Source organism: Plecotus auritus, assembly GCF_963455305.1.
Source record: "Plecotus auritus genome assembly, chromosome: 7".
Lineage (NCBI taxonomy): Eukaryota > Metazoa > Chordata > Mammalia > Chiroptera > Vespertilionidae > Plecotus > Plecotus auritus.
The window spans coordinates 35,968,438-35,996,077 of NC_137774.1; the positions used below are offsets into that span (position 1 = coordinate 35,968,438).

At 41.9% G+C, this 27,640-nt stretch overlaps 1 protein-coding gene across 1 annotated transcript in view; it reads left to right on the forward strand.

The window, feature by feature from the left end:
• Positions 1-12,197: 12,197 nt before the first annotated feature.
• The window catches only part of VPS53 (VPS53 subunit of GARP complex), a 154,646-nt gene continuing 139,203 nt past the window's right edge, over positions 12,198-27,640 (forward strand). The window contains exons 1-4 of the mRNA XM_080681611.1: positions 12,198-12,429; positions 14,301-14,381; positions 22,598-22,647; positions 25,809-25,875. Of these exons, the coding sequence (XP_080537737.1) occupies positions 12,343-12,429; positions 14,301-14,381; positions 22,598-22,647; positions 25,809-25,875 (285 nt within the window). The 5' untranslated portion in view covers positions 12,198-12,342. The remainder of the gene's footprint in view (positions 12,430-14,300; positions 14,382-22,597; positions 22,648-25,808; positions 25,876-27,640) is intronic.

Sequence of the window (27,640 nt, forward strand, 5' to 3'; positions counted from 1 at the left end):
GAGACCATACTGGATTAGGGTAGGCCCTAAATCCCAGGAGTGTCTACTCATAAGTGACAGAAAAGGACACAGGCACAGAGAAAAGGCAATGTGAAAACAGAGAAATTGGAATGCTATGTCTACAAGCCAAGGAATGTCGATGACTGCTGGCAGCGCCAGAAGCTAGGGGAAATGTATGGACAAATTCTCCTTTAGAACCTCCAAAAAAGGACTCAACCTGCTGACAATGTAATATCAGACTTCTGGCCTCCAGGACTGTGAGAAAATAAATTTCTATTATCATAATGTATCCACCCAGTGGAAAATTGTTATGGCAGCCCTAGGAAACTAATACAACACCTGCCACACACCAAACACAGACATAGATTCCAAATATATCAAAGGCTAAACAAAAAGCAACACTATAAATGTATTAGAAGAAAATTTTGAAAAATATTTTTAAAATTCACAGGCTAGAAAAGCTTTCCCAAAGCATAAAACCCAGATATCATATAGGAAAGGACTGACAGATTTGTATAAATATATTTTTAAATATATTTTTATTTCAGAGAGGAAGGGAGAGAGAGAGATAGAAACATCAATGATGAGGGAGAATCATTGATTGACTGCATCCTACACGCCCCCTATGGGGGATCAAGCCTGCAACCTGGGCATGTGTACTGATGGGGAATTGAACCATGACCTCCTAGTTTATAGGTCGATGCTTAACCACTTAGCCATGCAGGCCAAGCCAGATTTGTGTATATTAAAAACAACAACAACTGTACATCAAAAGTCACTATTAATAAGTGAAAAGACCAGTAACCGTTTTAAAAATATATTTGTAGTATATAGCAGAGCAAGGGTTAATATCCAGAATAGTCAAAGAGACTGTACAAATTATAAAGAAACAAATGACCCAAAAGAATTATTCAGATGCTATATAAACTGGAAATACACAAATGAAATACAAAAAGACAATAAAAGCTTTATTAGTAAATATTTAAAAGACTGATAATATCAGTATACATAAAGATACAAGGATAGCCCTAACTGGTTTGGCTCAATGGATAGAGCATTGGCTTGCGGACTAAAGGGTCCCAGGTTTGATTCCAGTCAAGGACATGTACCTTGGTTGCGGGCAAATCCCCAGTAGGGGGTGTGCAGGAAGCAGCTGATTGATGTTTCTCTCTCATCAATGTTTCTTTTTTTTTTTTTTTTTAAATATATTTTATTGATATTTTACAGAGAGGAAGGGAGAGGGATAGAGAGCTAGAAACATCGATGAGAGAGAAACATCGATCAGCTGCCTCCTGCACACCTCCCACTGGGGACGTGCCCGCAACCAAGGTACATGCCCTTGACCGGAATCGAACCCGGGACCCTTCAGTCCACAGGCCGACACTCTATCCACTGAGCCAAACCGGTTTCGGCTCATCAGTGTTTCTAACTCTCCCTCTCCCTTCCTCTCTGTAAAAAAATCAATAAAATATATATTTTTTAAAAAGATACAAGGATAAAGGCACTTTTTCAATGCTGGTAGAAGAATAAATATATATTACAAGGATATAGTATTGTCCTAGCTGGTTTGGCTCAGTGGATAGAGTGCTGGCCTGCGGACTGAAGGGTTATGAGTTTGATTCTTGTCAAGGGCATGTACCTCTGTTGCAGACTCGATCCCTAGCCCCATGTGTCTGTCTCATATAGATGTTTTTCTCTCTGTCTCTCCCACTCCCTTCCACTCTCTCTAAAAATCAATGGAAAAATATCCTTGAATGAGGATTAACAACAATAAAAAGGATATAGTATTGTTTGTAATAGCAAAAACTTATGATCAATCTAAATATCAAGTAATAAAGTATTTTTTATATATATTTTATTGATTTTTTACAGAGAGGAAGGGAGAGGGATAGAGAGTTAGAAACATCGATGAGAGAGAAACATCGATCAGCTGCCTCCTGCACACCCCCTACTGGGGACGTGCCCGCAACCAAGGTACATGCCCTTGACCGGAATCGAACCTGGGACCTTTCAGTCTGCAGGCTGACGCTCTATCTACTGAGCCAAACCGGTTTTGGCAGTAATAAAATATTTTATGGTATAGTCAAACTATGGAATACCTATATAGATACTAGAGGCCCGGTGCACGAAATTCGTGCACGGGGGAGGGGGGGTCCCTCAGCCCAGCCTGCACCCTCTCCAATCTGGGACGCCTCGAGGGATGTCCAACTGCCCGTTTAAGCCCAATCCCAGTGTGATCGAGCCTAAACAGGCAGTCAGACATCCCTCTCACAATCCAGGACTGCTGGCTCCCAACTGCTTGCCTGCCTGCCTTCCTGATTGCCCTAACCACTTCTGCCTGCCAGCCTGATCACCCCCTAGCCACTCCCCTGCCAGCCTGTTTGCCCTTGTTTGCCCCTAACTGCCCTCCCCTGCAGGCCTGGTCACCCCTAACTGCCCTCCCCTGCAGGCCTGGTCCCCCCCAACTGCTCTCCCCTGCAGGCCTGGGTCCCTCCCAACTGCCTTTCCCTGCAGGCCTGGTTGCCCCCAACTTCCCTCCTCTGCTGGCTTGGTCACCCCTAACTGCCCTCCCCTGCAGGCCTGGTCCCTCCCAACTGCCCTCCCTTGCAGGCCATCTTGTGTGTTGGAGTGATGGTCAATTTGCATATTACTCTTTTATTAGATAGGATAGAGGCCTGGTGCACAGGTGGGGGCCAGCTGGTTTACCCTGAAGGGTGTCCCAGATCAGGGTGGGGGTTCCGTTGGGGCGTGAGGCAGCCTGGGTGAGGGGCCTGTGGTGGTTTGCAGGCTGGCCACGCCCCCTGGCAACCCAAGCGGAGGCCCTGGTATCTGGGGTTTATTTATCTTCTACAATTGAAACTTTGTAGCCTTAAGCAGAGGCCTGGGCCGCCAGGGTGTGCAGAAAGCTTGGCTTCCTCCATCACTGGGGGCAACCCTAGCCTCCTGCTCTTTCCAGCTCCGTGGCTGCCGCCATTTCTGTTTGGATTTATGTATCTTCTATCATTGAAACTTTGTAGCCTTGAGTGGAGGCCTAGGCCGGCAAGGGCAGGCGGAAAGCTTGGCTTCCTCCATTGCCGGGGAAACCCAAGCCTCCTTCCTGCTCTCTGTGGCCGTAGCCATCTTGGTTGGGTTTATTTGCATATTCGCTCCCGATTGGCTGGTGGGCGTGGCTTTGTGGGTGTAGCGGGGTGATGGTTAATTTGCATATTACTCTTTTATTATATAGGATTAAAAGACACTGGGGACCAAGCCTACAACCTGGGCATGTGCCTGATTGCGAATCGAACAGTGACCTCTTGGTTCGTAGGTCGAAACTCAACCACTGTGCCACACAGGCCAGGCTATTGGTGGATTCTTTTTTTTTTTTAATTTTCTTATTGTTTAAAGTACAGGCAGTCCTCAGGTTACGTCAGACTCGATGTACGTCGTTTCATGGTTATGTTGCCATCTCCCATTTATTTATAAAAATAAAAAGTTCTGCCCTAACCGGTTTGGCTCAGTGGATAGAGCGTCGGCCTGCAGACTCAAGGGTCCCAGGTTCGATTCCGGTCAAGGGCATGTGCCTTGGTTGCTGGCACATGCCCAGTGGGGGGTGTGCAGGAGGCAGCTGATCGATGTTTCTCTCTCATCGATGTTTCTATCTCTCTCCCTTCCTCTCTGTAAAAAATAAATAAAATATATATTTTTAAAAAAAAGTTCCGTCATTTCGACATATGTACATATGTGCTTTATGTTTTTTATTATTTATTTACCACAAGTAAAGGTCAGGAATTGTTATCTTTCTTATAAATTTTTTTTACTGTTTCACTTCATTACTGCTGTGTATGTGCTCCATGTGAGTGACGTCGGTGCTTATGTAGGTGGATTCCGACTTACAGCGAAAATCGCATTACGCCGTGCCTTAGGAACGGATCTCTGACGTAACCCGAGGACCTGCTGTATTACATAAGTCTCCTTTTTCCCCTATTGACCTCTCCCCGGCTGCCCCTACCGACCCCCTCTCCCCATCTGTGTCCATTGGTTATGCTCATATGCATGCACACAAGTCCTTTGGTTGATCTCTTACCCACTCACCCCCCACCTTCCCTCATAGGTTGGGGTTGATTCTTGTATGTGCCCTGACCAGGGATCAAACTGGCAACCTTGGCATATCAGATGATGCTTTAATCAACTGAGCAGGGTCATCATATTTTAAAGTGTCAAGATGTCATATAAGCTCTTGGAAAGTAACGGCTTTGATTTTTCCAAGGTTTCCCCCTACTGTAACAGGACCTAGTTCAGGAGGTTAAAAGCACTGGACTGCAATATAACAGACCTTGGTGTCAGGGTAGCATGACCTTGGCTCCGCACCCTACTGTCCTACCCACCTCAAGGACTATGGTGAAGACTAACAACATAAATGGAAACATTTAAGCCATGCATAAAGTACTATGCAAATGTATTTCATTGTAGCCCAGCTGGTGTGGCTCAGTAGTTGAGCGACAACCCACACACCAAGAGGTTACTGGTTTTATTCCAGGTCAGGACACATGCCTGGGTTATGGGCTCCATCCCCAGCAGGAGGCATGCAGGAGGCAGCCAATCCATGTTGATGTTTCTCAGCGATGTTTCCATCTTTCCCTCTTCCTCTCTCTAAAATATCAATAAAAACATATTTAAAAAGAAAATGTATTTCATTGTACTAGTCCTTGAAACCATTCCCTATCATTTAGCATAGTGGATTATATCTGCCCATAATTGCTAAACTAAACCCACCAGATCAATGTGCCTAGGCAAGGGCAGTGAAGGCAAAGGAAAAGAGAAATTGAGAATAAGCAAAGTGAAGATTTTCACTGGCAGTTGACAATATGTGCCTGACACTAAGGAGAGAAACCCAAGTGTGGATACAAAAGATTTGTAGGCTAATGATGGCTGTAAGAGTGGTCTCTCAAAGCGATGAGTCTCAATGGGGGTTTGGGGTGAAGGAAGCAATCAGAATCTTGAACAATATTATATTTAGGAAAAAAACTTTATACTTTTTTTTTTTTAAATGTACACCTAAATACGTTTAGCTGGGCAAAAACAATCCTTGGCTTGTGGAGAATGGATATCAACTGTGTATCAGTGATTATAAGATTGGAGGGATGGGGATCACATCTCATCAGAATATTGTATGTGGGAGGGTTTTTCACAAGACTTTTACGTTTAGCAGGAGATGTGACTTTTAAAAAAAATTAAGATATACTCAATGGAATCTCCCACCTTAAATTTACATGTAAAATGTTGTGCAAATGTGTCTTTTTCTTCACTTCCTCCAAGGGATCCAGACTCAAAAAAGGTTAAGAACAACTGCTATACACTGAGGAGAGGAGAGGCCGAAGATCCAGCTCAGGGAATGCAACGGAACTCAGCAAGAAGAACTGGAGTTTAAGAAACAAGAAAGCAGGGCTGGATGTGTTAGTGGTGTTGTGAGGTACTTCAGGGTGTTAGATACAATGAATTAACATTAGCTACATTATAATGACTGTACTAGTTAATGTCAATTTTATAAAACAAGTGTTTTTTTTATTTGTTGTAATGTGTAAGACCTGCTCAAAAGGAGTTGTCATTTTGCCCTATACAATGACCACTATACTGATTAAGTAAAGGAATTACTGAATATGAACCCAGTGTAGCCCAGGGGGAAAGGGTCTAATTTGAAAGCATCCGGGAGCAAGCATATACGCAGGCCTGAATGCCTGAGCTATGACCGTGGGAACAGGGGAGCTACTGAAGCTAGCTGGAGATTATGATCTGCTTAGCAAGACTGGGCATGCACAGAGAACCAGAGTACCAATCAAAACAAAACTGGGTGTCTGGGACATGGGAACGTTCAGAATGATATGTCAGTCAGGAACAAATGCCAGGGTCCAGGGTATTCAGAAAATTCAGGAATGAAAGATAGCAAAAGAGCCTGTCATCGTGAAAAGCCATGTACTAAACACAGTCCATAAAGGAGTGCCAAGAAAACATTTGAACAAGCTTTTATGTAGAAATTAAACTGTATTCCTCCACTACAAGTTGGTCTGGGAGCTTTAGCCACCCATATTGACAGCAGGATCTAAGTTTGAGAGTGCTGGGGAGACCCAGAGGGCCTGTGGGAATTTATAGGGGGTATTTTTGGTTATCACAATGTTGGGAGAAGGGACTATGCTACTGGCATTAGGATCAGGTAATTCAGCCATCCTGCAATTTTTAACAAGAAGTTTCACAAAAAGCCCAGCTGTTCAGAAGGTCATCACAGAGAGGCTAAAATGGAATAGAGACATTGTCTTGATCTTATAAAAGAACATACTTTGCACAATGTCTACTTAATATATTCTAGTACTTCACCAACAATGTAACCAGTTGCAAATATAATAGGATATTGGAGATTCATTTTAATAGAGTTAGAAACACTAAATGACAGAGGCACATGAAATTTAGAAATCTTACTGGATTTCATTAACAAAGGTTGTTTTAAACTACTTAATATTTCCATCCTATACTTTACAATTTTTTTGGGCAAATGAGAAACATGAAAATTTCTTATTTGGGGGTGATGGGTTTTTCTCCATTTTATTTTGATGCTAATCTCATAGATACACCCTAGGACTCCCCTACAACCTGCTATAAATCTACCAGAAGCCTGATGCATGGATTCGTGCACCGGTGGGGTCCCTCAGCCGTGCTTGTGCCCTCTCGCAATCCGGGACCCCTTGGGGGATGTCAGACTGCTGGTTTTGGCCTGATCCCCGCAGGCCAGGCCGAGGGATCCCATTGGTGCACGAATCTGTGCACCAGGCCTCTAGTATGCATATAAGATCTTTGGTTAATTTCTTCCCGCCCTTCCCCCTTCCCACTTCCCCCTGAGAGTCATCAGTCTGTTCCATGCTTCCATGCCTGTGCATTGAGCGTCTGCCTCCTGGTGATCAGTGCTTGTCATAGCTACCAGTCAAACGGTCAAACGGTTGCTTAGGCTTTTATGTATATAAATCCTTTGAGATTGCCTATTATTAAAGGATAGGCTCTCCAAGGTTTGTGTGTGTGTGTGTGTTTAAGTATTAGAGACTGAATTTATGCCTCACTCAGTGAAATTTCAAGATAGAAAATACATTTTGTGTGATACTTTGTCATCATCTGTACACTATCCCACAGCATAACAGGAAATGGTTTAAAAAGAAAAAGTCCAGCTCATATTTGAGAACATCACATGCTCCTATTTTCATATCCAATTTCTCCATATTTTTTTTAATCTTACAAGTGAATAATCTGTCTTTCCAAGTTTCCCCTTTCTACTAAAGGTATTTCCCTCTTTTGCTTATCATAAACAAATCAGTCTAGCCTGTTCTTACTTATTTTAATGCAGTTCCTTAAAATGTAGAATTCACCTGTATCTCTGCTTCCTTATATTCCTACACTCTTGTAATGTGTAACTTACATTCATTACTAGTATTTTATCTGCAAAGGGAAGAAAGGAAAAAATGATGGAGTCAAGAAATTCCAAGCAGGGAAATGTTTTGGATCATAGGGGGAGTACAACTGAGAGTTGACAGTGGATGTGTAAAAGGATAATCGGTGGAAATTGGGCAGCATGAATTTCCACTGGTGATGGTCACCCTGGTTACATGACTCTCCATGACCATGGGCTGCTCAGAAACAGAGAAAGCAAAAATGAGGGGACTAGGGCTGATGACAGGCATGGTAAACCTGGTCATGTCACTCCTCTGCTTATAATCCTTCAAAGGTTTTCCATTCCTTAATGTGACCTTCAAGAGCCTCCACCATCTGGCACTGCCTATTTCTCCAGCCTCTTGTACCACTTTCCCTTGGCTTTCCAAGTCCCATCACCCTGGCCAATTTCTTCCATCTTCTTGGCTTTTGCATATAACCTTTCCTTTAATCTGTCATCCCCTACTCCCACCACCGACCCTTTGCTTCAGCTTAAAAACTACTTCCTCAGAGAAGCCTTTTCTGACCAATCAGAACACTCTATCACTATAGTGTCTCAACATGTGCTTTACTTGTCTTCCTTTTTTTATTTTTTTAAAAATATATTTTATTGATTTTTGACAGAGAGGAAGGGAGAAGGATAGAGAGTAAGAAACATCGATGAGAGAGAAACATCGATCAGCTGCCCCCTGCACAATCCCCACTGGGTATGTGCCTGCAACCAAGGTACATGCCCCTGGCCGGAATCGAACCCGGGACCCTTGAGTCCGCAGGTCAACGCTCTATCCACTGAGCCAAACCGGTTAGGGCTTGTCTTCCTTTTTTTCAAAAAAAATACATTTTTTGTTGTTGATAGTATTACAGATATCTCCCATCCCCCACTTCCTCCGCTATTTGTCTTTCAGCATGCATCACCATTACATATTTACTTTCCATACATGCACATTGCTCCATGGAGGCAGGCAGTTGGTCTATTTTTTTTTAAAATATGTAATTTTATTGATTTCAGAGAGGAAGGGAGAGGGAGAGAGAGATAGAAACATCATTGATGAGAGAGAATCATTGATTAGCTGCCTTCTGCACGCCCCCTACAGGGGATTGAGCCCCCAACCTGGGCACATGCCCTTGACCAGAATTGATCCTGGGACCCTTGAGTCCACAGGCCGATGACACTCTATCCAGTGAACCAAACCGGCTAGGGTGGTCTCTTCTGTTGATTGTTCAATTCCTAGCACCTAATCTAGTGCTTATCACCCACCAGCAGGTGAATGAATGGCAGGAAAAGTTAGCTACTGGACCTTGGGCAAGTTTGTTTCATTTTAAAAAAATATATATTTTATTGATTTTTTACAGAGAGGAAGGGAGAGGGACAGAGAGTTAGAAACATCGATGAGAGAGAAACATCGATCAGCTGCCTCCTGCACACTCCCCACAGGGGATGTGCCCACAACCAAGGTACATGCCCTTGACCGGAATCGAACCTGGGACCCTTCAGTCCGCAGGCCGACGCTCTATCCACTGAGCCAAACCGGTTAGGGCAAGTTTGTTTCATTTTTAAGTACATCTCCATTTTCTTATCTGTTAATAGGGTAATGATAATAACAACAACCTCAGAATTGCCATTCAGGTTGAAAGAGACAATGCATGCTTTACAGGGTGTCTGGCATATAGTAAGGGCTAAGAAATGTTAGTTATTATTATGAACTTTAAACATAAGCTTGCCCGGCCATTATTGCTCAGTGGTTGAGCATCGACCTAGGAATCAGGAGGTCAACCGTTCAATTCCCGGTCAGGGCACATGCCTGGGTTGCAGGCTTGGTTCCCAGTCGGGGGTTGGGGGCATGCAAGAGGTAGCTAATCAATGATTCTCTATCACCATTGATGTTTCTATCTATTTCTCCCTTTCCTTTCCTCTCTGAAATCAATAAAAAATATTATTTAAAAAGAAACAAACCACATAAGATCTGTGAGCAACCAGAACTATCATACACTGCTGGTAGCAAAGCAAAAAATAATACAGCCACTTTGGAAAACATTTACCAGTTTCTTATAAAGTTATACACACACTCACCACACAATCCAGCAATCCCACTTCTAGGTATATACCCAAGTGAAATGAAAACTTAGGGAAACAAAAACCTGCACATGAATATGTATAGCAGCTTTATTCATCATCACTTGATACTGAAAACAACCCTAATATCCTCCAAGCAGGGAATGTATAAGCCCATTGTTGCATAGCCATATAAGTGGAATACCACTCAGCAAGAATAAATGAACTACTGGTACATGTAACAGTATGATGAAACCCAAAGGCATTATGCTAGGTGAAAGAAGCCAGACTCCAATGGTGACATATGTTTCCATTTATATGGCATTCCGAAAAAGTCAAATTATAGGGACAGAAATCATGCCAGTGATTGCCAGGGGATGGGGTGAGGCATGAAGAAATTTGGATGGGAGGGATGATGGAATTATCTTAGGACTTGCTTGTGATGAAAAAAAAAAATCCAAGACAGGTGGATATAATTACATTTTTCTTTTTTTATTTATTTTAAGGGGGGGGGCATTTATATTCCTGAACATAAAAGTACTTTAGGCTCATTGTAGACATTTTGAGAAAATGTACAAAGAATGTACATTCCATCACCTGCAGAAAAGTACTATTTCTTTGCTATCATTTTTTGTTTGTTTTTTGTTAATCCTCACCCATGGACATTTTTAAAAATATGTTTTTATTTATTTCAGAGAGGAAGGGAAAGGGAGATAGAGATAGAAACATCAATGATGAGAGAGAATCAATCATTCATTGGTTGCCTTCTGTATGCCACACACTAGAGCTCGCCCGAAACCCGGGCAATGTGCCCTTGACCGGAATCAAACCCTGGACCCTTTAGTCCGCAGGCTGACGCTCTACCACGGAGCCAGAACAGCTAGGGCTACCCACGGACATTTTTTCATTGATTTTCAGAGAGAGTGGAAGGGAGGGAGGGGGAGAAACAGAGAATGAGAGAAACATTGGATGTGAGAGACACATCCATTGGTTACCTCCGTTACACATCCTGACCTGGGTAGGGTCATTGAGTCTGCAACCGAGGTACGTGCCCTCGACAGGAATAGAAACTGGGACTCTTCAATCCGCAGGCTGACGCTCTATCCACTGAACCAACTGGCTAGGGATTTGCTATCATTTTTATAGGCACAAAATATACACATACAAACTGGGACAATGCTGTACATTTTTGCTTTCTTTTTAAAAAAATATATTTTATTGATTTTTCTCACAGAGAGGAAGGGAGAAGGATAGAGAGCCAGAAACATCAATGAGAGAGAAACACCAATCAGCTGCCTCCTGCACACCCCCCACTGGGGATGTGCCAGCAACCAAGGTACATGCGTTTGACCGGAATTGAACCTGGGACCTTTGAGTCCGCAGGCCAACACTCTCCAGGGGTCCTCAAACTACAGCCCGCAGGCTACATGCGGCCCGCAGAGGACATTTATCTGGCCCGCCGGGTGCCGCTGCCTGTCCTGCTTAGCAGCCGACTCGTCCTGGGCCCGCAGTGCGCATAGGAATTTGTTCATAGTTTGTTTTTTTTTAAACTATAGTCCGGCCCTCCAATGGTCTGAGGGACAGTGAACTGGCCCCCTGTTTAAAAAGTTTAAGGACCCCAGCCTGAGCCAAACCGGTTAGGGCCATTTTTGCTTTCTGAAATATACCTTTTGCTCTCTGAAATATTTTATACACGTTTTCATGTCATTAATTTAAAAAACTATGATTTTATGAATCAATAATATTCTATTGTATAGCTGATTTATATTTTAACCCTTCCTTTATTGTTAGAAATTTTGTTGATTCCATCTTTTCTTTACTACAATTTTGATAAAATTAAATTTTAAAAAAATCTCAGAGGGGCCAGGCACGCTTCCATCACAGAGTTTCACAATGTGTAACTGGTGAAACAACTCTTCCTTTGGCTGCAATTCTCTCGTTGTTTTAAGTGTCTGGGGAAGAGTGGTTCCACAGGGTGATCTGGCCTCTTTTTTTTTGGTGGTGCATAAGAAACAGACACGCTAATATTACCTGTATTACTAGCTTAAATTTGCATAGTGCTTTTTATATTTAACCGTCACCACATCCTTGCAGGTAAGCAGATGGAGTGATTTGTTCAAGATCACACAGCATATCAGTCGTGTAATGGGACTTAGACTCCAGCTATTCAGAGTCTCACAAAGTAAACAATTCCCCTTCGAGGGGCACTGACTAAAGCTGGATCTCCCCCTGCCCACTCTCACCCCAATAAACTGCAGACTCCCCCAGAAATCTCTGCCTACAGGCTTGACACAGGGGAACTTAACTCTGAAAGTGGACACTGTCCCATCCTATATATTGTCTTTGGCAACATTGCCACTTACCAGCTGGGGTCATTTCTGCCCTCGATGGCAGGGGGACACCTACTGCCATTGACCAAGGGGGCCCTGGGAGCTGAAGGATCCCGGGCTTCGGGGCCCGAGGGGGTTGCTGTCGGTCCGTCGCCACGGTGCGAGGGCACATCATCACTGGGGGGTCCTGCAGTGTCAGCACCCTTCGGCGAGGTGACGAGGGCCTCCTCATCTTAGGGTCAGGTAGGGGACGCCGGACTACAGGGCTGTCCAGGAAGAATCCGGGACGTGATGGCTTGCCTCCTCCGGGCAACCAGAGGTCAGTCCTCCGATATCCCAGAGTGCCTCGAATCCCGGAAGTGCCTGGTTTCCCGGAAGTTCCCGGCTAGCTGACCGAGCCGAAGCTTGTTGGATCGCTGTACGCCGTGGGTTACGGTTCTGCGGTTTGGGTCACCGCAGAAAGCCCGACTCGGGGTTGCGGTGTGCGTCCGGAGGGAGCTGGGCGGCGGGATGATGGAGGAGGAGGAACTGGAGTTCGTGGAGGAGCTGGAAGCGGTGCTGCAGCTCACGCCCGACGTGCAGCTCGCCATCGAGCAGGTGAGCGTTCCGCCCCCTGAGGGGAGGGGAGTGCGGAGGACCGGGCGCTCCGGGGGTGGGACCTGGGTGGCTCGGGAAAGAAGCGGTCTTTGGGAAGAGGTGGGAGCTAGGCACTGAAGGGAAAGGAAAAGTTACGGGGGAGGTGGTGGTGAAAGGGGTTTCTGAATCGAGGGCAGGGAGAGAGCCCTTTCTAGGCCTTGGTTGTCTTTGGAGGGGGGCATCCTAATGCGTTTGGGCAAAGAAGCTGTGCTTCCCGAAAGGACGAACCTGGAGGTTGGGACCTCCTGGCTCGCACCCGAAGTTTTGGGGGGTTGTAGAACTGTTCTTGCATTTACCAGGCCGGTGTGCCGCCGCTCCCCCTTGGGAGTGACTCCGAATTGAGGGGAGAGCGGAACTTTGATTTCCGAAGCGGATTGAAGAGCAGAGGGGAAAATGTTGAAAAAGGACCCCTTTATCATACTTAACTGGTTGACAATTTCTGCTGTTGATTTGTGCGGTGAGATTGAAGAATATTATCAGGAGGCCTCCCTTCCCTGTAGGGACTCTTTAGTTGCCTAGCCTAAATTCTCTTTTCAAGTTTATTGAGTTTTTAAAAGAGTATTGATATTAAAAATAGTGATTTAGACCAGCGTTTTTTTTTAAACCGGTGTGCCATGAGATGAAAAGGTTAAAATCGCTCATTTAGATCCTTATAGCGGGTACTGCTCCTGATAAAAGGAGAAGATCTCTCTTAATAGATTTTTTTAGATGTGTATTTTTCTAGGAGGGGTTGGATTACCCATACAAAGCTCATTTGGCTCATCCTGAGGATGCCAGCCCATTGAGCAAAGGTTTTGGTGTGCAGGCCACACTGCTCCCCATCCACCTTCATTTGCAAAAAAAATTCATTTGCTCTTTGAACCCAGTGGGCTCTAATAGAAGAAGCAAATCATACAGTCAGTTATTGTTGGACAAGGATTTTAAGACACAGTTTTACTATTAATACTGAGTTCTAGCACAGGTTTATCTAATAATCAGAAAAGAATTTGCTAACCAGAATAAACTATATTGAGCTGGTGAAATCCACTACCAGAGGATCACTGGATTGCTTTTATAATCCACCTTGTTCAAGTTGCAACTTTTGAAGGGAGTTAGCCATGTTTCTCAGAGGCAGCATTCCTTTTCCTCTTAGAGATACAGTTCCTAATTGCCAGCTCTTCACTTCCTGACACCGTGTAAAGCATAAAAATTGCTTCAATGCATAGTAGATTCTATTGCTGAGACATAGTGCATTAAGTCTCTTTTTGAATATATTCTTTTAATATATTGTTTCTATCAAGTCTTTTAAAATATATTGTTTTATTGATTTTAGAGAGAGGGATAGAGAGATAGAAACATTGATGAGAGAGAAACATTGATAGGCTGTCTCCTGCACACTCCCACACTGAGGATGGAGCGGGCAGTCAACCCGGGCATGAGCCCTGATGGGGCATTGATCTGTGAGCTCCTGGTTCATGGGCAGATGCTCACACACTGAGCCACACCAGCAGGCCGGGCAAGACTTTCTTAATACAACCATGTCATCAGCTGGTTTAATCTGATTTGCACAATGCCCACTTGTTGGGATTTTGTTGATATTTGTGGAACTTTTCACTGTTTCATATTCTATTCTGTTAGTTGCACCAAGATCTAAGATGTTAAAATTACAAGTGTTGGTAAAAATTAAAGATTTATTTTAATAGATATTTTATTGAGCATCTGTTGAGTGTTAAGACTTACAAAATGAAAAAAGATTTGATTTTTGCCTTTTCCACCCAGTAGAGAGGAAAGAAATAATACATAAAATAAGACAGAAAGGTGATGGTTATTTCTAATCCCCTATCTTTGTATAGGTATTTCCAAGCCAGGATCCTCTAGATCGAGCAGATTTCAATGCTGTGGAGTATATCAATACCCTGTTCCCCACAGAACAAGTAAGTATGGAGTTTCATTCATTTTAGTGGCTTCTGGTTCTTCTTGAGTGTTATGATTGGTGTGTTGTACTATAAAATCGAAAGAGCCTTGATAAAGAAGGAGTGTTAAATTGAAATCAAACTTCATTGTAACCAGTTGGGGAGTAGCTAATACCAAATACTGTTGTTAGAGTGGAATTCTTGGTAGAATGAGTATATTATTAGAAATTATACCCTTAAATATTTTCCATACAACTGATATTTGCTGGGCTAAATCTTAAGCCTATACCCCCCCAAATATTACATACATATCCTAGCACCAGTCTTAAATAAATTAGGTTTTAGTAGTGTTTGCTATATAAATGAAGGATGAAAATAGAGGTTTTAATATTTTTTTTCTCACACTCAAATGGGTATTATTGCAAACCTCTTGGGGATGCACACACCCTCCTCTGGAGATGCTGTTCTAGGCATGAGGTATTCACAAAAGGACTCTTGATGGTAATGACTGGATCAGATTCACATTTAAAAAATTCCATCTGGCTCTGGCTGATTTGGGTCAGTGGTTAGAGCATCGGCCCTCAGGTTGAAGGGTCTTGGGTTCGATTCCCGGTCAAGGGCACGTACCTCAGTAGCAGGTTCAATCCCCAGCCCTGGTTGGAGCACATGCAGGAGGCAATCAGTCAGTGTGTCTCTCTCAATCAATGTTTCTCTCCCCATCCTCCCTCCCTTCCACTCTCTCTCTAAAGATCAATAAAAAATATATTCTCAGGTGAGGATTAAAAAAAAAATTTTATCTGGCCCTGGCCAATGTGGCTCAGTTGGTTGGAGTGTTGTCGCATACACCAAAATGTCTTGGGTTCAATTCCCAGTCAGGGCACATACCCAGGTTGTGGGTTTGATCCCCCATTGGGGTGTGTATGGGAGGCAGCCAATCGATGTTTCTCTTTCACATTGATATTTCTCTCCCTCTTCCTTCCTCTCTCTCTTAAAAAACAATAATCAATAAAAACATATGCTTGGGTGAGGATTAAAAAATATTCCATCTGGCAGTGATGTGAAGGGTGAATTGGGGGGAGGCAGAACTGGAGGCAGGAAGACCAGTTAGCAGACTGCTGTGACAGATCACTTAAGAGAGATGATGAGAGCTTCAGTAGAGACCAGGATGGAGAGAACAAGATCCAAGAGCTGTTTAGGAGGCACAAGACAGAATTGGGGGATGTAGAACCTGAAAGGGATGTAGAACCTGAAATTCACTCATTTACTCAACAAAAACACCTCCTCTGCTTCCCTCTGTAAGAAATTTGTGGCTAGAGGAATGGACAAGGCAAATACCCTCCTTCCCAATATAGAGCTTCCAGTCTACCTTAATAGATAATAATAAAACCATTAGCAGATTATAAGCAAATTATTATACTTCACAATGACTTGTTTGTATAACTATTAATTATTTGTTACTTGCTGTCAAAAGAGTTCTCACTTCTAGTACAATGGTAATAATAGATTATATGGTATTTATTGGATGCTTACTATGCACCAGGCACCATTCTAAACACTTAACAATGATAAGTTCTCACTTTGTTAACATGCTTGTTTTATGATGAGAATAATGAGGCACCGAGAGTTAGAGAATGCCCAGCTTACATACGATAGCATTGCCATGAAGGAAACATGCTCAATTACTGTGAAAACAGAGCATGCATCTGAGGGACCCAAAAAGGCTTCCATGAGGAAATGACATTTAAGCTGTGCATTATAGGCCAAATGAAGGATTTTGAACTTTGATTTCTAGCCTGGCAGACTAAGTGGGCGTTAGCACTTTACCCTATGTTGGGAGTAGGAAGAAAAAGTGGCAAATAGGCTAGTAGGAGGATGTAAAGGCGAGCTCATTTTTGAACATTTTGGGCCATCCAGGTAGAAATATGTGGTTGGATAGTATTTGAATCTGGAACTCATAATCCCCATAATTGTTACTATCTTGGCATAAACCAACTTTTTCTAATGGACATGTTAATTTTTAAAATAAAGTTGGAAAACATGGCATCCTACTATGTGATTATCTCTTTTGAGATTTCACAGATAGCCTTTGGAGCTCACATTTTTTTTAAATTTAAAAATGATACTAGAAATTTATTAAAGTGTTGTTTTTTAATCCTCACCAGAGGACATGTTTTCACTGAATTTTTTTTTTTTTTTCGAGAGAAACATCAATCAACTGCCTCCTGTAAGCACCCTGACAGGAGGTGGGAATTGAACCCACCATCTTTCGGTGTACTGGACGATGTAGAGCTCATCATTTCCTATGAAAAAGGAATTCTGGGAACTAGCTGGACATGGAAATTTGGGAACAACTGATATAGAGATAGTTTTAACCATGAAAATATTTCATTTACCCCACCCTATTAAGATTGCTGACCCACTAAAACAAAAGTGTTAAATTTGAAAATTATATAGGAAACCACCACGTTCTTATATCTTACTGATATCTTTTTGTATTTGTTTTTAAACTACTGTAAGGAGCACAAGACATCCAGATTTAGTTATATGTCTTGCCTTTTGCCCCCATGTACCATGCTAATGTGTTGTGAAGTTTCTTAGATGACTCAGAAAATTTATGACCCAGGGTTACTTTATTTTCCCAATCCCATATTTACACTTAGCAGTTTATCTTCCAACCCAGATTTCCATGGACCTTAAGGAACCGTAATAAAAAGTAGTGGCATGATTTATAATTTCTTTCAGCTATTGCTATATCTTGGGCAAAACCCATCTATATGCCTCATGGACCTGCAGTAAATACTTGTGAATTATGAATTTAGAATATTTAAAGTATGTCAGTATATCAAGAATAAATTTAGTGTCACTTCGAGGAGGAGGATGTGAAGGTGTCTCTATTTAGTGGCAACTACTGCGTGTCTGTGTGAACTGGAACAGATCCCCAGATGTTTCTAACTCACCAGGTCCAGGTGTGAGGAACTTGGGTTTCTGTATGTAACAGGGCTTCCTGGGTGGTTCTGAAGAGTAGCTGGGCTTCTAGTCTGCCAGTAGAAAACTGAAGATGACCAATTGTCATGTTTTCATTAGAGGTTTGATTAGGGAAACTAGATGAAATTTATATTAAAAAATAGTATTAAGCTTGGCTGGCGTGGCTCAGTGATTGAGCATTGACCTATGAACCAGGAGGTCATGGTTCGATTCCCAGGTTGCAGGCTCAATCCCCAGTAGGGGGCATGCAGGAGGCAGCTGATCAATGATTCTCTGTCATCATTCATGTCTCTCTCTCTCTTTCCCTCTCCCTTCCTCTCTGAAATCAGTAAAAATATATTAAAAAAATAGAATTAAGAACTTTGAAAAAAGTTATATGGAGCTGTTTATTTTTTAAATATGTATTTTATTGATTTTTTTTTTTTTTTTTACAGAGAGGAAGGGAAAGGGATAGAGAGTTAGAAACATCCATGAGAGAGAAACATCGATCAGCTGCCTCCTGCACACCCCCTACTGGGGATGTGCCCGCAACAACGGTACATGCCCTTGACTGGAATCGAACCTGGGACCCTTCAGTCCACAGGCCGACACTCTTTCCACTGAGCCAAACCGGTTAGGGCTGGAACTGTTTATTTTTAATGATTCCCCCAAAATGCCTGCATATATGTTATTAAGAGTAAAAAATAAGATGCCAAATTACTTATCATCTTAGTTTAATTTTTAAAAAGCCATATAGTATTTGCATAGAAGGAACAGTAGAAGGCAATATACCAAAACGCTAATGGTGATTATATTTTGCTGGGCATGAGGGTGATTTTATGTATTTTCTGTAATCAGCAAGAATCACCATTGAAGTTAGGAAATACTTTTCAATAATTAAGACATTTTTAAATGATGGAATTAACACTGTACAACCACGTTACAACAGAACTAGAAGAATGATTCTCAAAGAGGAGATGTATCATCTCCACCCAGGGTAGCCAATCTGGATTCCGATGGGGCGTTTTCCCAACTACCAGAGAGGCCTCAACCCCAGTGAGAATCATTGCCATCAAGAGGCACTGAGCTGATAGCAGGGAATGTGTCATATCCCTCAGGTGTGTTGGGGTGAAGAAAAACTAGGTCAAGAACCATTGTATTAGAGGTAGCATGGTAGAGTAAGAAAGAGTGAAGACCCAAGAGTCAGACAGACCTCAACCAAATCCAGCATCCATGACCTTGGACAAAGTAGCTATGCTTTCAGAGCTTATTTTCCATTCTTTATACTGAGGAGGAAAAGAGATTAAATTGGTAAAACATGTAGATGACCATGTAAAACATGTAAGAAGATTAAGGGAAATCATGTTTGTAAAATGTTCAGAAGAATGTTGCATAACAGATCCACATTAAATGTTAGCACCCTTTTCCCTTTTGCTTCCCCAGTAGAAAATCTGGAAGATAAAGAGCAGGTAGTCCACCTAACGTGCAGTCAAGTGTTATAATTTTCTTGTCTTTTAAAAGCTGTATTCATGGGGTACTTGGTATTTTTAAGTGTTTTCCCCACTATGAGCATGCTATCTTAAGTGATATTTGTTGTTTCAGAGTCTCCCTGGCCAGTGTCTTTAGTGGTGGGACAAAAGTCCATCAAATATATGTGGCCTAATTTATTTAACTTTTCTCTTGAGGGCCATTTAGGTCATTCCCTGTTGTTGTTTTTTTTTTTTTTTTATTGTCTAAAGTTTTACATATGTCTCCTTTTTCCGCGATTGACCGCCCCCCCAGCCATTCCCACCCCGGGCCAGCCCCCACCGCCCCAGTGTGCATTCCCTGTTTATTTTTGTGTGTGTGTGTGTGTTTTTTTTTTAAATATTTTTATTAATTTCAGAGAGGAAGGGAGAGGGAGAGAGAGAGAGAGAAACATCAATGATGAGAGAAATTTGATTGGCTGCCTTCTACATGCCCCACATTGGAGATCGAGCCCACAACCCGGGCATGTGTCCTGACTGAGAATCAAACCGTGACCTCCTGGTTCACAGGTCCACACTCAACACTGAGCTATGCCGACCAGGTTTGCATTTTTTTTAAAAGATTTTAAAATTGATTTTCAAAGAGTGAGGAAGGGAGAGGGGAAGAGAGAGAGAGAAACAGCAAGGTGACATCACATCCAGGAGCAGCCTCCCACATGCCCTCTATTGGGGATTGAGCCTGCTCCTGGGTATGTGTCCTCACGGGGAATCAAACCAGCAACCTTTCAGAGCATGGGATGACGCCCAGCCAACTGAGCCACACAGGACAGGGTGTATTTGCTTTTTTAAATAAATGCATTTGCACATCTGAAAGCATAATATATTTTGAATTATTCTTTTTGGGAAAATTGTTATGACTTAACCAAGACCTTCATGTCTACAGAGTATTAAATTTAAGCAATAGTTACTGTACCACCAAACATCAATATTTGCTGATGTGGAATGATCTTCAAGTTATATTGTTAAGTGAAAAAAGGGTGGTATAGGATAGTGTACATTTATATAAAGAAGGGGATATAAGGTATGGATCTACTTCAGATACAAAGACATCTCCGAGAATGTGCCAAAGAAACTGGCCCAGAACCATTGCCTCTGGCGAGGAGAACTGGGAGGTGGACGGGCAGAACAGGGGAAAGGAAGCCTTGCTTTTCACTATCTGCCTTTTTCTGTTTGAATTTTTGGTCATCTACATGTTTTACCAATTTAAAATAGATTACAACTTTAAATTTTGATAATTTCCCAGTTGTAGAAAAGATGCAAGAATAGTACAAAGAATTCATGGTTGCCTAGCTGGTTTGGTTCAGTGAATAGAGCATCAGCCCAGGGACTGATGGGTCGTGGGTTCCCTTCTGCTCAAGGGCACATACTTCGGTTGCAGGCCCTATCCCCAGCCCTGGTCGGCGCATGTGGGAGGCAACCAATCTATGTTTCTCTCTCTCTGTCTCTCCCCCTCCCTTACACTTGCTCAAAAAATTAGTGGAAAAATATCCTTGGGTGAGTATTAACAAAACAAACAAACAAACAAACAAAAAGAATTCATGGCTACCCTTCATCCCCAATTTCCCAAATGTTAACACTTTTAAAATAGTTTTTTTAAGTACCAAAATTGTTTTTAAAAAAAGGAATGGGTTCCAGCAGAGATAAGCCAGGTGAGAACTATTATGCCTGTTTTGCATATGAGGAAATAGAAACTCAGAGAGGTTAAACCTCTTGCCCTCTAGACATACAGCAAATTTGTTTGTGGCAGAGATTTGCCAAACCCAGGTCCTCTGACAACTCAGGTTCTGTCACTGTGGTGATTTATACTCAGTCTGGTTTTGAAATGACAACTTGACAGACGATTCCTCAATTAAAATAACTTCTCTTTTCTGAGATTTATTGTTACCTCAGTCTGTTCTTGGGTTTCTGAAATTCAGAGTAACCATTGGCTTTGTCGAAACAGTAGACAAGATGTGAATGGCCCCATCTGACATCTCAAACACTTGTGACCTGATTTCCTTACCAGCCCTGCTCCCCGCAGGAGCCTGGTCTTCTCCTGCCAGCACAGGTTGCTGGTAGCAATTCCTACATCACCCCCAGTTCTTGCTCAGATAAAATATCTGTTGGTAAAAGAGAGAAAGGGAAAGAGGACTGGTGGTGCCTAAGTCAGTGGTCGGCAAGCTCATTAGTCAACATAGCCAAATGTCAACAGTACAACGATTGAAATTTCTTTTGAGAGCCGAAAACCGACTTCTGCGCATGGGCCACGAAGTTTCAATCACACTGTCCGTGCGCGCCCGCACGTGGTATTTTGTGGAAGAGCCACACTCAAGGGGTCAAAGACTGCATGTAGCTCACGAGCTGCAGTTTGCCAACCACTGGCCTAAGTGGTTAAGAGTGTCGGCCTTCACACCTAAGGATCTCGGGTTTGATTCCTGGTCAAGTTCCCATTCGGGGCATGTGCAGGAGGCAACCAATTTCTCTCTCTCTCTCTCTCTCTCTCCCTTCTTCCCTTCCACTCTCTCTAAAAAAAAATCAATGGAAAAAAATACCTCTGGTGAGGATTAACCAAAAACAAAAAAAGATGCTATTAAGTTGTACCATCTCTATTCCATTAGAGGGCACCATTTCCTTACATTTTTTGCTCCCTAATGTTGGAACTTGTCTATTTGTTTCTATTGTCATTGTCTTAAAAACAGAAATACCTGTATTATAATTACAGTAGCAATGCATAATCAATATAGAGCAGTTAGAAAATACTCAGGCAAAAAGAAAAATTTAAAATCTTTCCTTTTCATGCATTACAACTACTTCTACTGATTTCATAGATTCTAGCTACTAGTATAGATTATAAGTTCTAGTATTTACCATTCCAGACTGTTTTCTAGTGGACCTATACACTTAGAAAAAATAGATATATTTATTTATTAAAGTGTAACATAATGTGGAAGAGTACACAAATCTTAAGTGTATAGCTTGATGAATTTTCACAAAATTAATTCAGCCATGTAACTACCACCCAGATCAAGAAATAAAACATCTTCATGCCCTAGCCAGTTTGGCTCAGTGGATAGAGTGTCAGCCTGCAGACTGAAGGGTCCTGGGTTTGATTTCGGTCAAGGGCACAGGCCTAGGTTGTGGGCTTGATCCCCAGTAGGGGGCGTGCAGGAGGCAGGCGATCAATGGTTCTCTCTCACCGATGTTTCTAACTCTCTATCCCTCTCCCTTCCTCTCTGTAAAAAAGCAATAAAATATATATTTTAAAAAAATGGAATCCTACTGTATATGCTCTTGTCAAGCTTTTTTTTGTGTGTGCAACATTATATTAGTAAGATTTATCCATGTTGTGTGTATGTTCATTCATTTCATTGCTATATTTGTTGTATGAATTTTTTATGATTCTGTATACCAGGGGTCAGGCAAAATTTCTGTAAAGGGCTAGATGATAAATATTTTAGGATTTGTGGACCATTCTATCTTTGTTGCAATTACTCAAATTTGTAATTCAAAGCCAGCTGTAGATAATATGTAAATGAATGGGTATGGCTGTGTTCCAGTAAAACTTTATTTATAAAAATAGATAACCAGTCTGGATTTTGCAATAGTTGCCAATTACTGCTATACTTTTTTTTAAAAAGGTAAAAATTGAATTGTACTTATTAAATTTTCTGAGATGTCATCAATAGCCATTATAGTTCATCATTTCCCTATAAAAGAGGAATTCTGTGAAGCGAAATAATAGCTGGCACTTTTCCTTCTTTATTGTAGTCTCTGGCAAACATAGATGAAGTTGTGAACAAGATTAGACTGAAAATAAGGTAAGTAATACTATATGATTATTAAATATGAAAAATGTGCTTCATTATCTGACATCTCAGTTTTGCTGTAAATGGTTATTTGAAAGAAAAATAATTCTTTTTATCTGGGTTTTCATACAAGCCTTGTGGCAAAGACCTCAATTCTTCGATCAGTCTTCAATTATTTGTAAAAAGGGGAGGAAGCTGTAACAGGCTATTCAAAACAGTTGATTATAAAAGGAGGCAAAAGCATTTCTATATATTTTTTAACCATTTGTATGCCATATAGCGTCTATAGACGCAAGTGGCAGACCTTTTTAAATTAAATTCAAAATATCATGGCAGTTAACTGGTTAAAATTGATTTTAGAAGGAGAGGAAAGGAGAGAGCTAGAGAAAGAGAGAGAGAGAGAGAAACATTGATGTTAGAGAGAAACATGGATCGGTTGCCTCCCATACACACCTTAACCAGGGATCAAACCTGAAACCTGGGTATGTGCCCTGACCAGGAATCAAATGCTGGACCTTTTGGTGTACAGGATGATGCTCCAACCCACACCAGCCAGGGCAGCATTTCTACTATATTTGCAATGGCTTTATTTCCCTAATAGATTTACTTTGTGTGTGTGTGTATTCCTAAGGCTTAGATATGAATATGGGCTTATATGTATACACATACATGTATACACATATATTGGCCACGTACCAGCTACCAATGAGGTTAGATCTGCTGGTTGGTATGGGTGGTGACCCAAGATTAAACATTGTGATTAATCTAGGATGTGATTGTCTAGGACAGTGGTCGGCAAACTGCGGCTCTGTTGACTAATGAGTTTGCCGACCACTGACCTAGACTTTTGATTCCAATAATTACAGGCTGTTGTTGTTCCTTGTGATTAAGCCCTTATCCCAATGGTCGGCAAACTCATTAGTCAACAGAGCAGCAAACCATGGCTCGCGAGCCGCATGTGTCTTGCGAGCCGCAGTTTGTCGACCACTGGTCTAGGATGGTCATCAAGTGTCCTTCCTGCCTTGTTCTGGTTTGTCCACATCTGAATTTCCAGTTTTAACACATGGTAGATACTCAGTGTTTATTTATTCATTATAATTATTACCATAACTACTGGCCCGGTGCATGGATTCATGCATATTGAAAGGAAATTAATTAGAAGAAATATTTTAATATTGCTATTTGCCCTTTCTCTATAATAGAAGTGTCAAAGATGAAAGAAAATTAATAAAGTGTATATTAGTAAATGTTATCGGCAGTAAACCAGATTCGGGGCTGACAGTGCCCCACCAACCCACGGCCAAAGGTGGAATTACACGGCCCCTCAAGGAATCGGGCTCCCTCCTCTCTGGTTCCAGAGTGCATCACCCGAGAACCGCAGCTGCCAAGTCACCACAGCTTGGCAGTTCCTGAGTTGAGCGTCTACCCCCTGGTGGTCAGTGCGCAGCATATGTACTGGACAGTTGGACGGTCACTTAGCCTTTTACATATACATATACATATATATATGTGTGTGTGTGTGTGTGTGTGTGTGTGTGTATATATATATATATATATATATATATATATATATATCTTACCTAATAATAGACAAACATGTAAATTGACCATACCTCCACTACGCCCACAGCCAATCAGAGTGAGTATGCAAATTAGAAGGCCAAAGATGGCAGCCGCCCAGCTGCTCCAGGTGCAGAGTGGCCAGGCGGGCCAGGACACCTGCTATGAGAGGGAGGGCGGGGGGCGAAGGGATCTACAGGAGCGGAGTGCCACAGCGAAGACAAGGCTGCAGACTCTGGAGTCTGCAGCCAAGACGAAGATGGCAGACTCCAGCTGGAGTCTGCAGCAAAGATAAGACGGCAGACTCTGGCCAGAGCGAAGGCCTGGGTCCCGGGTGCCGGAGGAAAACCGGTGCTGGAAGCCAAGGGAAGGAAGGCCTATTGCACGAATCTCTTCGTGCAAGGGGCCTCTAGAGTGTGTGTGTGTGTGTGTGTGTGTGTGTGTGTATATGATTATAATTAAACATATTAAATGTAGATTTGTTTTTTAACTTTTGATGATGAGAAGCCTTTATTTTGAATCCAGGAGATGAATTTTTCCCCTTACAACCTTTGGATTTTTTTGGTGAAGACCTCTATTGTTAATGTTTTGTTGAATTGGATGCCTTAAGAAGTGCATAAAAGGCAGTTCATCGTTTTGGTAGACTTTTGCTATAACAATTCTAGTGGAGACCACTAAGTTGTCTAGGGTTTGCACAGATAATGGAAATTCTTTGATGATCCAGAAATCACTTGTGAGCCAGTTATTTTCCTTCTGCTCGAATACCTTTAATGGATTCTTCAAATGAAAATGGAATTGACTGAAATAGATGTCTCTGGTTGAGACATCATTAATGGCCCCTGTTGAGCCACTGGAGAAAGAGGAGCTGGAGGCTTCAGATCTGTCTCCTACATACGTTGCACAATCAGGGCCCAGAGGCAAAGCACTGATTTCATATATTACCCTGGCTCCTTATCCCTTTTAAGGTTCTGGAGGAAGTTTCTGAGGAAAGAATTTATGTGGGGTAATTTGAATTCTCTGGCTTCTTCCCATAAAGTTTCAGCAACTTTCTCATTTTTGGTTTACTCCATGAAAAATACTAAAAGTTATGTGGGTCCTTTGGACACTCTGAATACTAAGTGAAAACAGCCCTTTTTTAAAAAACAAAGACAAATCATCAGTCTATGCTGGGCTGGGCTTTTTACACTACTGTTATGCTCCACTTGGGCCCAAGGCCTCAGTCTTTCTTTTTTTTTTTTTTTTTTTAAATATATTTTATTGATATTTCACAGAGAGGAAGGGAGAGGGATAGAGAGCTAGAAACATCGATGAGAGAGAAACATCGATCAGCTGCCTCCTGCACACCCCCTACTGGGGATGTGCCCGCAACCAAGGTACATGCCCTTGACCGGAATCGAACCTAGGACCCTTGAGTCCCCAGGCCGACGCTCTATCCACGGAGCCAAACCGGTTTCGGCCTCAGTCTTTCTTATATCATTCAAACTTGTTTGATTTTTCTGGACAAGTGGGTACAATTTGCAAAAGATGCTGGGTAAATTACTAACTCTTGCTCTTTTGATCAGCCCAGAATAGAGATTATCTTAATGATTTGTATTCTTTAACTTTTTTACCAGGAGACTGGATGACAATATTCGAACTGTTGTAAGAGGTCAAACAAATGTGGGACAAGATGGCAGGCAAGTAAGTAACTTATTTTTCCCTATAATTACACTCCCCTAATTTCTTCAGAACCCAACTACCAAGTGACCAAAGTGTTGAACTGCCTCCTTACAGAGCATTTTCTTATGGATCTGTCCCATACAGCAGGAAATGTCCATGACTTGTTCTGCTAGTAATAGAGGTAGGCTGCCCAGACCAGCCATGAACTCTTTTACCAGTGTTCCTTGAGCCAGGGGCATATCAGCACATCTCACCCAGGCTGGGGCATGCAAGCTGAAATGAGAAAACAGAAATTTCTTTATCTTCATCCTTAGTGTCAGATGTCTCTTGTGCCCTCTTATCTTTTCTGTGCTGTGGCTAAATGTGGTTGCTACTTTTATCTAGCTTATCTAGCTAAGTTGTTGGGATTTTGGTATTACTTTTGTTACTGCAAAAGATGACAATAATCTGTGCATCAAAAGACACTGTCAACAGCCCTAGCTGGTTTGGATCAGTGGATAGAGCGTTGGCCTGTGGACTGAAGGGTCCCAGGTTCGGTTCCAGTCAAGGGCATATGCCTGGGTTGTGGGCTCAATCCCCAGTAGGGGGCGTGCAGGAGGCAGCCAGTCAATGATTCTCTCTCATCATTGATGTTTCTATTTCTCTCTCCCTCTCCCTTCCTCTCTGAAATTAATAAAAATATATTTAAAAAAGACACTTATCAACAGAGTAAAAAGGCAACTTACAGAATGAGAGAAAATATATGCAAATCATATATCTGATAAGGGATTAATATCCAAAATATGTTGAGAACTCCTAAAATTCAACAACAAAAAACCAAACAGCCCAACAGTGGGCAAAGAACTTGAAGAGACATTTTTCCGAATAAGGTATAAGATTAGTCACTAAGTACATGATGCTCAACATCACTAATTATTAGGAAAATGTAAAGCAAAACTACAGTGAGATACGACCTCACACCCAGTAGGATGGCTACTATCAAAAAAACAGAAAATGCCCGGCCAGCATGGCTTAGTAGTTGAGCATTGACCCATGAACCAGAAGAACACGGTTCAATTCCTGGTCAGGGCACATGCCGGGGTTGCAGGCTTGACCCCCAGTGTTGGGTGTGCAGGAAACAGCTGATCAATGATTCTCAGTCATCATTGGTGTTTCTCTCTCTCCCTCTGCCTTCCTCTCTGAAATCAATAAAAATATTTTAAAAAGACAAACAGGAAACAAGTGTCAGCAAAGCAACAGAGCTAAAAATCATGCAGGGACTAGGAAATAGGACCAGTTTTAGGTTGTGGAGAAATTGGAACCCTTGTGCACTGTTGGTGGAATGTAAAATGGTATAGCTGTGTATAAAACAGTATGGAAGTTCCTCAAAAAATTTAAAATATAGAATTACCATATGACCCAGCAATTCCACTCTGGGTATATACCCAAAATAATTGAAAGCAGGGTCTTGAAGAGATATTTGCATAGCCATGTTAATAGTAGCATTATTCACAATAGGTAAAACGTAGAAGCAAAGTGTCCATTTACAGATGAATAGGTAAGCAAAATGTGGGATATGTATATAATGGGATATTATTCAGCCTTAAAAAGGAGAGAAATTCTGACACATGCTATAATATGGATGAACGTGAAGACATTATACTAAATGAAATAATCCTGTCACAAAAAAATACTATATGATTCCATTTATATGAAGTAATTAGAATAGTGAAAATCATAAAGACAAAAAGTATAATTATAGTTGTCAGGGGCTGGGGGAGAATGGAAAGTTATTGAAGAATGGGTA